Here is a 12185-nt window from a genome sequence, read left to right on the forward strand (position 1 = left end):
GTCACACATAACGAGATCGCTAACGGGATCGCTACTGCGTCACCAAACGGTGACTCAGCTGCGATCTCGCTAGCGATCTCGTTATGTGTGACGGTTAAGGCCCAGTCACACTAAACAACTTATCAGCGATCCCAACAACGATACAACCTTATAGGGATCGCTGGTAAGTTGCTAGGAGATCGCTGGTGAGATGTCACACTAAGCGATGCTCCAGTGATCCCACCAGCAACCTGACCTGGCAGGGATCGCTGGAGCGTCGCTACACGGTTACCCAATATTTACATTCATTATCAGCGTCCGCCGTTCTCACACTGCCAGTGCCGGCTCCCTACTCTCCTAGCCACAGTACACATCGGGTTAATTACCCGATGTGTACTCCGGCTACGTGTGCAGAGAGCAGGGAGCCGGCACTGACAGCTGAGAGCGGCGGACGCTCGTAACTAAAGTAAATATCGGGTAACCAAGGAAAGGGCTTCTTGGTTACCCTCTGTTTACCGTGGTTACCAAAGTCCACAGAAGCCGGCTCCTGCTGCCTGCACATTCAGTTGTTGCTCTCTCGCTGTCACACACAGCGGTGTGTGCTTCACAGCGGGAGAGCAACAACTAAAAAATGGTCCAGGAGATTCAGCAACAACCAACTACCTCACAGCAGGGGCCAGGTTGTTGCTGGATGTCACACACAGCGACATCACTAGCAACATCGCTGCTACGTCACAAAAGTTGTTCCTCAGCAGCGATGTTGCTAGCGATGTTGCTTAGTGTGACGTGGCCTCTAGGTAACCAACCTTCTGCAAGACTATTTGTCTACTAGTTCTGCTGTCCCCATTATAATACAAGTGACATGGTCAAACCTGAATATTATTCTTGTCGAGCAGAGAGAGAACCATTAGGCTGGTTACCATGTTAGGGTGGCATATAACAGTCCCAAAAAATCCCGGTGCAGTGGATCCGTTTGGTTATTTAATATTCCACAATGAAAATCTAAACCTGAAACATTTTCTGCTGATTTAGTCGAGTTCTGTCTATGAGGTAGAGCTTAGCCTAGAGGTGAGACTTAACAGTTTTTCTGTCCTACTACTAAAGGTGGAAACTCCTGCTGCTGATAGTAGACACATAGAACAGTGAGGAAGAGGAGAAGGATCAAATATAAAAAATTGGGAATGCACAGCTGAATCCCTAACAACAATATAAAGCGATGGTGCAAAGCCTACCAATACACATGGGCATAAAAAAAAAGAAGTAGGAAAAAGAGCACTCAACCCTCCAAATATAAAGAAACAACTTTATTGATTTGCGCAAATTGTTAAAACCATCAGGCAATTGGGACCTAACAATAGAAACAATAGCAAGATGAGGCCGGTTTCACACATCCGACATTTCGGCGCTTTGCCGGTTTCCGTCACACTCCAGTCCAGTACAATACAGTACAATGGCATCGCGGCAAGCTCTGGTCACATGCTGTCATGTGACCGGGGCATTTGACCGGAGCTTGCCGCGATGCCATGTGTGAAACCGGCCTAACACATTATACACAATGATCAAATTAGCAATATAAATGGAGCAAAATTGATCAATATTAGGGATGATCGAATACCTCAAATATTTGGCTTTGTGAATAATTTACGAACAGGTCGCCGCTATACTAATATTTGAAGCGCAATGTAAGTCTATGGGAAGCCCGAATAGTTCCGAATAGTTGTTATTCGGGTTTCTCATAGACTTACATTACACATCGAATATTCGCGAATAGCGGCAACCTAGTCGAAAAATATTCGTGAAGCCGAATATTTGAGGTATTCAATCATCTCTAATCAATATATGTGTCCAGAAAATGTGCAACAATGTGCAACACTAAGGCAGAGTCCAAGAATGTATATCAAGAATAAAATGTATGAATTACCAGGTCAAAAAGACTCCCAAAAGAGAGGACACACAGAATCCATGATGAAGTATACAGGTCCCAATACAATAAATAGCGGCTAGCAAAGTGTGCAGCCACAAAGCATGATGGAGATAAAAACAGCCACCTAACGCGTGTCGCTACAGGAGCTTCATCAGGGGATGGGAAGCTCCTGTAACTTCATTTTCTTGAGAATGGAGAGCATTTTTAATAAGAAGTAAATTGCAGAGGTATTGGTTTTTACAAGCACTTTGAAATTTTACCTATTTACCAATAATTAAATAGAAATAAAATAACATTTGTGTGGCAATAGAAATGGAAAATGTCACTGAAACACGTTAGTCTGGGGTATGATTATTTTGACCTGTTATTAAGGTTGCAGTATATTTTGTAACAAAGAGAATTGGAAAATGTTTCATTGTGTAACAATACTAATAATAGGAACTATAGAAGAGCTTGATTGTTTTTTTAACACTATCCTCAATAGCTATAAAACATGTAATATGCTGTCAGACTCACAATCAAACTTGTTGTATGGCTCTTGTCCTTTCTCTATTATCATCTCATTCCGACACACGGTATTAGTGGGCGGGTTAGCTAGACAGGGCTACTATGCACTTTGGAAGTGTGATCGATGATTAGTTATCACCTCACAACAAAACATGGGAATGAGGTGATAAGACAACTATGTCACCTGGGATTACAGCAATAGCTACAGTCTACATAACGTATAGAAAAAGGAAGGAAGGAGGAAATGAATAAGAAAGAGAGAGAGAAAAAAAGAAAGGAATTAGGTTAGAAAGAAAGAGAAAAAGAGAAGGGATAGATTAATTAAGTAAGGAAGAGATGGAAGAAGGATGGAAAGATCATAGGGAGAAAGGAAGGAAAAGTTGAAGGAAGGACTAGGGAAGGAAGGCAGGAATGCAGGAAGGAAGAGATAGAGGTAGGAAGGGAGGTAAGAAGGAATTAAAGAATGAAGCAAAGAAAGAGGCAAAATAATACAGCTATAAAAATTTTTTATTCCAATGAATTTTTAACTAGTTTTTATAAATGTTCAATTTTAAATATACCTACACACTGCAGCTGATATGAAGCATTAGGTCCAATACTAGTACATGTATTAAATATGAACTCTCAAAACTTTTACACAATAATTTAAAAATGTGAAAAGAGCTCCTATGGCCACATGATAACACTTCTTGCTTTGTTCTCCAGCCACTGAACACTGCCCAATCTCAATCCAAATAAAGTTGTCCAATTGGAAACATTGACCCAGTGGCTCACCAACAGATTTGGCTTAGTAATAAACCTTGATGGAGAGTCCAAGGGATTCTATATTCTTTATCATGTAGCCTTGCAAGGTATTGTGTAATCACCTACTCAGAGAATTCCCAGGTTGATAGCAAAGGAGATGAAAAAAAGTTTCTAAGCCCCAGTTACAAAGCAGATGGCAGGAATTCTAGTTAGAAGGAACCTAGGTCAGTCAGAAGTGAAGACCGGGAAGAGAACAGAGACTGCAGCAGATAAGTGAAGTCAAGAACATAAGCCAGGTCTTCACTATTTGGAGTGAGAAGACATCTTAACAGTCTCATAAATAAAAATGTACTTGTCATGGTTCTGATTTGCGGTGCTCTGTTGGTGTTTGTGTTCCTGTGAACGGGTTGTTCCTAGCCTCGTGTCCTGTGTTGGTGCCGGAAGGAGTCTGTTCACTGGCGCCTCGCTCCAGGTGATTGTTCTGCTTCATTAGGGAGCAGCCTCACCTGGAACAACACCAGTCGTAGTTCCTGCAGTAAGTGCTTCTGGCTCCCGTAGTGTACAGTTCAGATCTTGTCTCTCGACCCTGGACCTTAGCTACCCTTCTCCGCCCGTTCCCCTGACTCAGACATTACCTACTGGCTCCTGACTTCTGGCTCGTACCCCGACCTCGGCTCTGCTTTCTCCCTGTGTGCCATACATGGCCTCCTGTCTCCTGACCTCCAACTATTACCCTGACCTCGGCTTCACTTTCTCCCTGTTTTCCTTATGTGACCTCCTGGCTCCTGACCCCAACTTGTTGACTTCTACTCTATTCACTACTTACTAGTTGTATCTAGTGACATCTAGTGATTGAGCATCACAGTACTTTGTTGCTTCATTCCATATCAGGACTGTTGTGAAATCTTGGGTTTTGGCTGGAGTCAGGGGCAATCAGTGATTTTTGTCCTTTAAGAAGTCAGTAACTGACACATGCAGAGTGGTGAAAAGCAGGAGGAGAGTGACAGGAAGGAGGAAAATGCTGGTCATTTCTTTTGAAAGTTCTTCAAAACCCTTACCTTCTTTTTAGGCATTAGTGGAGATTATCATTCAATACAACCTTTAAAACTTTGTTATGATGCCAAGCCTTTTCAGCTCTACCCTGGGCAATTATCATTATCATACATGGTGTACACATTGCTTACCTATAATATCCCCACCTCAAAGGGGTCATCAGGAGGACATTCTGCCTGAATTTGTGATTAAGCACACCATTTTTGTTAACTTAAAAAAAATCATATGTATCTACAGCTGCCTATAGAATGGTTAGAAGTTGGTTTTTACAATATGTTTGCAAATGTATGTGTTCATTTTCAACTTTGCAGCTGAATTACATTTTATTTTAAGTAATATAGAAGTAAAACATCTTAACTATAAATCACCCTAAATCTTATATTGTGCGAATGTCATTTTTATTTCAGACATGAATCAGCAACTTCTAATCATTGAAATGTTCCTGACCACAGTGATCTGCCGAATGCTCTATCGAAGGAGATACGATCTGAGACCTGCACTTAGTGAAGATGAGGGGACCAAGGATAATCTGCAGAATAGTACACTTTGTCTAAATGGAAACGCAATTGATGAAGGATTTCAAAAGGTTTAAAAGATACCCCAAAACAATTACGGAATTTTAAACAGAATAACGCGTAGAAATTCTATGGCGTTTCGTCACCTCCTTGTACAGACAATTATGTTCAACTTTTATTGGACTAATGGCAATACCTTTATATAACTTTGTAGTCTTGTATATAACATTAATGTTTTCTTTGATATTATGTATAGTCTTCTAATTATCAGTATCAAATCTAAATGTTGTAAAGCAAAATTGTGCATTTCTGCTGTTGGTTCTGTCTTATTGGCTTCACTTACACTGATAAAAATATACTGAATTAATTTATAACATCAGCTTAAGTGGATGATAATATTCCAACACATCTGTCACCAATCTACAGTATCTATCTTTATATCTATCTCACTTCATCTAATCTGTACAATATGAGCAGCTTTTTCCTAGAACATAGGTGCTCTGGGTTTCAAATTTTTCAATTCTAAGGTTTTATATCAAGAATGCTAATGATCTAATGAGATTCGTATAAAAAGGTTCTCCACCTGAACAATGCAGCCCTTTAAGGGTTTCTTGACCACAAACTGATCACCAAATGTATCCTTGCTGTGACCAGCAGTGATCAGATTAAAATTTGAGAGGCAACCTGTTAATTTTCCCTACAGCACCACCACTGGAAAAAATAAGCATCAAGGGGTTGTCTGTGTAAAGGCCCTTTTACACACAGCAACATCGCTAGCGATATCGCTGTAATGTCACCGGTTTTGTGACGTAATAGTGACCTCCCCAGCGACATTGCAGTGTGTGACATGCATCAGCGACCTGGCCCCCGCTGTGAGGTCGCTGATCGATACAAGTCGTTCAGGACCATTCTTTGGTCCTTTGTTTCCCACTGTATCGGTGTGTTTGACACCGTTACAACGACATTGTTAGCGACCCAGCCCATAGGCGTGCTAGCGTTCCCTTTCCAGCGAGATCGTTCTGCAAGTCTGTATCGCTGCTGCGTCATTGGCCAGATCTGCCTGTTTGACAGCTCACCAGTGACTGTTAGAGACTTTCCAGTGATCCCGGCCAGGTCGAGATCGCTGGTGGGATCGCTAGAAAGTCTCAGTGTGTAAAGGGGCCTTAACTCAGGACATAACAAGTCCTCTAAAAAGAGAAATGATCTTTATTGCCACTCTGCACAGGATCAAAGGCCTCCGAGCTCTATAAACTCACATTAAAGCAAAATCACCCCCTTAAATAGAGACTCTGGCAAAGGTTAAAGAGGTTGTCCACTAATTTTACATTGATGGCCTATCCTTATGATACGTCATCAATGTCTGACCAGGCAGGGTCCAAAACCCGTCACCCCCACTGATAAACTGTTCCCGGTTCCGGCAGCGGCAGCAAGCAGCCAGGAATGAATGCTGTTATTGATTTGAATAGGAGGCAGATGTATCAAAAGACGGTGCGCGCTCCGTAACTGAGCATTGCGGCCGACACTGAGAACAGCGGCTCTGTTGGGGTGCCAGGAGTCGGACCGTGGTCATTGATGTATGGGCCATCAATGTAAAATTAGTGGCCAACCTCTTTTAGTAACATTTACTATTTCGCTGTGCACAAGAATGAATATTTTTAGTCATGGGGGCAGGTACACTTAAATATGCTTGAAAGACTCTACTTATGCAGTTTTATTGTAAAACCACTTTGCTTTTCAGATGTTCTGTGTTTTGGGCATTTGTCCTCTTCTTTTGAAAAACTTCTAGTTTAAAACTAGAAGCTGTAGGTCACTTCTTTGTCACAACTCCTAATGGAATTCACTCCAAAGTAGACACCTTTAGTCAAAAGGCTGCAGAAAATCTGTAGGAAAAACCTCTTCAAAAACAATTTAAGGGCATGTGCACATGATGTCTTTTTCAGGCAGATTCTGCCTGGAATCCATCCGAAAAGTGACGTAAAACCGCTGCAAAAAATTGTAATGTAAAAACGATATTGCAATGAGCCTATTCAGTGTTTTATTACTTCTTTTCATCTAAATAAAAATGTGGAAAAGATGAAGCGGTTAAAAAAAAAGTAGCATGCTTAGGTTTCCACTGGGTAGCCACTCACCACTGTAGTGCAAAGTACAGAGAAAAGCCGCCAGCATCACAAAAAAAGAAAAGACTGCTGGCATTATCCTGAAGCCGGCTTGTGCAGAAAAGCTTAGAGGCTCTGCCACCGGTAAAGGGAAGTCGTAGTCGTATTCACAAACTCTAAAAATCTTGACAATCGCTATAGGAAATGCGTCAGTAAATGAAAAACTCAACCAAAAACTCCCAAAAGAAGAAGTGTTTTCTGAAGAAGTTTTCATAAAAGCATAAAAATCTTTATTATCTTTACATATAACTCATATTTCTGATACCACAGCACAATATGTCCATATATGCATAACCGATATGTTTCTGCAAATCAAGTCATAGGCTTTATTATCCAATTACATGATCCCTTCTTATCAATGGAGTCTGTGTGAATAGTATACATCTTATCCATGTAATAATATACAGTTATAGCAAGCCCCAAACATACAGCGCACTATACTGCTAACTTAACATGTGAATGTATGCTGATCTATGCTATATTCATGGTGCATGTGTTAAGTCTATGAATTACGGTCCCTGAAAATAACCACATCAGCTAAGACAAACTTATAAATACGGTATACCTGTTTGCAATCTATGAGTAATTTTGCCAAATTATATAATTCACTGCAAAGTCGGCTTGTAAAAATGGTCAAATGCATTATACATCTGCCATAATCCTTGGGTAGCTTATCTTTTTAGGCTTCAATAAAAAAAAAAGAAAAAAAAAGTAAAGTGTATGGTGGTAATAATGCAATATATTTAATATTAAATATTATAAAATGATTTGGCTTATTTCTCTCTTTGTATCAGAATTAAAGGGAATCTGTCATCACTTTGACCTTTTTAAACTGTTAATAAGTGCAATCATGTTATGGAATGCTGAAGAAAAAAAAAAGCCATACCTTTATGTCTCCTATCAGATACCGTTGTTGAAATATCATCTTTTATCAATTTATGTAAATGAGCTGTTCCAGGCTATGGGGCAGATGCTGCCTGGAAGATAACTCCGCCTCCAGAGAGTATTTAAATGAAAGGGGCGTTACCAGTGTGATGTGGGATGGTCGCTCTCTGCTCTCACTGCAGAGCTTTGTGTGATTATAAGGCTGCTTTCACACATCAGTTTTTTTGCATCAGGCACAATCCGGCTCAAAAACCTATGCAACGGATGTGGCGAAAAAAAACGGATCCGTTGCATAAGTTTTTCCATGCGGCCAGTCCGTTTTTTGATGAATGCGGCATGATACTGAGCATGTGCAGTTCAAAAAACCCCATCCGGTGGCCGGATGCGGTTTTTGCTGCAGAACGCCGCATCCGGCGTCCATAGGCTTGCATTGTAAATCGCGCCGCATCGTGCCGGATCCAGCGCGATGCGGTATTTTCACAGCACAAAAAAAACGTGCCAGGCAACGTTCCACCCGGCCGCTGCATGGGCTAAATATGCCGCATCCGGCAAAAACCGGACGCAACGCAAGGCCATGCGGCACAATATGGCGCCAATGCTAGTCTATGCGGAAAAAACGCAACCGGTGACAAAAAAACGGTTGTGTTTTTTTCTGCAAAGCGCAGTATTGTGCCGCTCAGCAAAAACCGGATGTGTGAAAGCAGCCTAACTGACACATCTGCACCTCTCAGCTTCAGCCTCCAGCTTACAGGCAGACAGGATTGCAACATTGTTGCAATAAAGGAGAGCTCAGTGAACTGCAAGAAATGTGTATGTGTATGGGATGTGTGCGGACTCTTAGGGTATGTGCGCACGTTGCTTTTTACCTGCTTTTTACCTGCTTTTTTGCTGCTTTTTCTTCTGCGCTGTTTAATGCCAAAATGGATGTGTTCTTCTATTCAAGCAAAGTCTATGGGAATTTGGGTTTCTTGTTCACACTATGTTGTTCAAAATGCTGCCTTTTTGTGGCAGAACTTTGGTCAAAAACTCAGCTTTGCAGTGCAAAACCCAAATGGCAAAAACAATTGACATGTTGCTTCTTTGAAAAGCTGAGTTTTTGACCAAAGTTCTGCCACAAAAAGGCAGCATTTTGAACAACATAGTGTGAACAAGAAACCCAAATTCCCATAGACTTTGCTTGAATAGAAGAACACATCCATTTTGGCATTAAACAGCGCAGAAGAAAAAGCAGCAAAAAAGCAGGTAAAAAGCAGGTAAAAAGCAACGTGCGCACATACCCTTAAGGGGGCTTTACACGCTACGATATCGTTAATGTTTAATCGTCGGAGTCACATTGTTAGTGACACACATCCGGCGTCATTAACGATATCGCAGCGTCTGATACTTACCAGCGACCTTAAGCGACCTTAAAAATGGTGAAAATCGTTCACCATGGAGAGGTCGTCCCAAACTCAAAAATCGGTAAGGGTTGTTTATCCATATTGTTCATCGCTCATGCGGCAGCACACATCGCTGTGTGTGACACCGCAGGAGTGAGGAACGTCTCCTTACCTGCCACCGGCTGCAATGCGGAAGGAAGAAGGTGGGCGGGATGTTACGTCCCGCTCATCTCCGCCCCACCGCTTTAATTGGCCGACCGCTTAGTGACGTCGCGGTGACGTCGCGGTGACGCCGAACGTCCCACCCCTTGAGGGAGGGATTGTTCGGCAGTCACAGCGACGACGCCGACCAGGTAAGTGTGTGTGACGCTGCCGTAGCGATAATGTTCCCTGCGGCAGCAATCACACGATATAGCATGTGCGACGGGGGCGGATACTTACACGCTCGATATCGCTAGAAATTGCTAGCGATATTACTACCGTGTAAAGCCCCCTTTACTGTATGTGAAGGCTCAAGCTATTTATAGGAAATTATGTGGGAGATTGTGCTGTGTATAGGGCCATGTGTTGGGGCTCTTGTTGTATATAGGAGACTATATAGTGGCTCATACAGTAAATAGGACACTATGTGAGGGCTCATGCTGTATATAGTGACTATGTAGGGGATCATGCTGTATATAGGAGGCTATGTGGGGGCTCATGCTGTGTATAGGAGGCTATGTTGGGGCTCATGCTGTGTATAGGAGGCTATGTTGGGGCTAATGATTTATATTGGAGGCTATGTGGGGGCTCCTGCTGTATATTAGAGACTATGTGGGGGCTCATACTATAATTTAGGGGCTGTGTGAGGACTCATACTGTATATAGGGGGCTGTTTGAGGGCTCATACTGTATATAGTGGTGTCAGCATACTTAATTCTGCTCAATATTTTGTGATACAATTAATATAAAATAATATTAATATTGAACAGAATCAATATCAGTCTTTTGGTTCAGCCCTCCCCAACTGTCATGGTCTCTCATATGGCCTCTCGGGAAAACTAAATTTCCCACCCGTGCTCCCCTGTTCTATTACGTATAGCACTATTTTATGTATAGCGCTACACATACTATAAAACATTTGCGCTGTACGTTATGTGTGACATGCTCTTTCTCATAATATGTCTGCAGATGTGCACTTATGCGTTATCACATGGTCTGTCAGGTGGATCGTGTGGCATATCACATGACCCACCAAGGTTGGGGGGGCCAAGTCTTCTAAACTGGCCTTGGCTACTCTCAATTCGCCCCTGATTGGACACATGAAAACAGGCTAAGGAAGAGTTATGGTGTTGTCACAACAGTTATTTTGCTCAGCATTTTATCAGTAATTGTAAACCAAAAACAGGAGAGGGACCCAAAGAGAGAGAAATTAAGATTGACAGATTCACTCCTGTTCTGTGTCTTGGAGCCACTCTAATTTTAGCTTATAAATACTGATTACATTCTGACAATGAAAACCCTGATATGTAAATAATGCATGATGGTCAAAGCAATATTGAATTTGATTAAGTGTGGATCTGTTCACGCTGTGCGCACGTTGCTTTTTACCTGCTTTTTACCTGCTTTTTTGCTGCTTTTTCTTCTGCGCTGTTTAATGCCAAAATGGATGTGTTCTTCTATTCAAGCAAAGTCTATGGGAATTTGGGTTTCTTGTTCACACTATGTTGTTCAAAATGCTGCCTTTTTGTGGCAGAACTTTGGTCAAAAACTCAGCTTTGCAGTGCAAAACCCAAATGGCAAAAACAATTGACATGTTGCTTCTTTGAAAAGCTGAGTTTTTGACCAAAGTTCTGCCACAAAAAGGCAGCATTTTGAACAACATAGTGTGAACAAGAAACCCAAATTCCCATAGACTTTGCTTGAATAGAAGAACACATCCATTTTGGCATTAAACAGCGCAGAAGAAAAAGCAGCAAAAAAGCAGGTAAAAAGCAGGTAAAAAGCAACGTGCGCACATACCCTTATGCTACTTGTGCAGCACTATTCTTACCATCAAGCACAACAAAACTTTTATAGACTATTTAAAAATCAATGAAATCTATTAGGATTTATTAGGATGTTTTGAAAATGATTTGTCATATCTGACATAAATCAATTCAGAAAGGACGCTGTAGCACTCAAGTCAACAAGGCCTTAAGACCCCGTTACATGCAACGACATCCCTAACGAGATATCGCTGGGGTCACGGAATTCGTGACGCACATCCGGCATCGTTAGCGACGTCATTGCATGTGACACTTATGAGCGACTGCTAACGATCCCAAATACTCACCAAATCATTGATTGTTGACACGTCGTTCATTTTCAAAATATCGTTGCTCGTTTGGGACGCAGGTTGTTCGTCGTTTCTGAGGCAGCACACATCGCTACGTGTGACACCTCGGGAATGATGAAGAACAGCGTTCCTGCGTCCTCCGGCAACGAGGTGGGAGTGACGTTTCATACGGCTGCTCTCCGCCCCTCCACTTCTTTTGGTGGCCTGCTGTGTGACGTCGCTGTGACGCCGCACGAACCGCCCCCTTAAAAAAGAGGTTGTTTGCCGGGCACGTCGTTAGGAAGGCAAGTTGGTGTGACGCGTACCGGCGATATTGTTCGCCACGGGCAGCAATATGCCCGTGACGCACAAACGACGGGGGCGGGTGCTATCACTAGCGACATCGCTAGTGATGTCGCTGTGTGTAAAGCAGCCTTTAGAGTCTGTCATTTAGCAGTTCTATAGGTGGCCTGGAGAAACGTTGAGCATGTGCAGAAAGACAATACAGTATTTCTTCACATCTGATAATAATGCAACTGAACAATCATTCAACAAGAAGTCTAAAGATTCCCAATGATACAATGGCTCACAATAGGCATACAGCGGGTCAAATAAGTATTGAACATGTCACCAATTTTCTAAGTAAATATATTTCTAAAGGTGCTATTGACAGGTTGTTACCATTCTGGCAAAAAAAGTCATATCTATTCCACACAGGCAAAAAAAGCAAACCATAGTTGTTTATAA

At 42.0% G+C, this 12185-nt stretch overlaps 1 protein-coding gene across 1 annotated transcript in view; it reads left to right on the plus strand.

The window, feature by feature from the left end:
* The window catches only part of LOC142287240 (organic solute transporter subunit alpha-like), a 76290-nt gene extending 68653 nt beyond the window's left edge, over window positions 1–7637 (plus strand). The window contains exon 8 of the mRNA XM_075333433.1: window positions 4615–7637. Within this exon, the coding sequence (XP_075189548.1) occupies window positions 4615–4799 (185 nt within the window). The 3' untranslated portion in view covers window positions 4800–7637. The remainder of the gene's footprint in view (window positions 1–4614) is intronic.
* The last annotated feature ends 4548 nt before the right edge of the window (window positions 7638–12185 follow it).

Source organism: Anomaloglossus baeobatrachus, chromosome 2 (genome assembly GCF_048569485.1).
Source record: "Anomaloglossus baeobatrachus isolate aAnoBae1 chromosome 2, aAnoBae1.hap1, whole genome shotgun sequence".
Lineage (NCBI taxonomy): Eukaryota > Metazoa > Chordata > Amphibia > Anura > Aromobatidae > Anomaloglossus > Anomaloglossus baeobatrachus.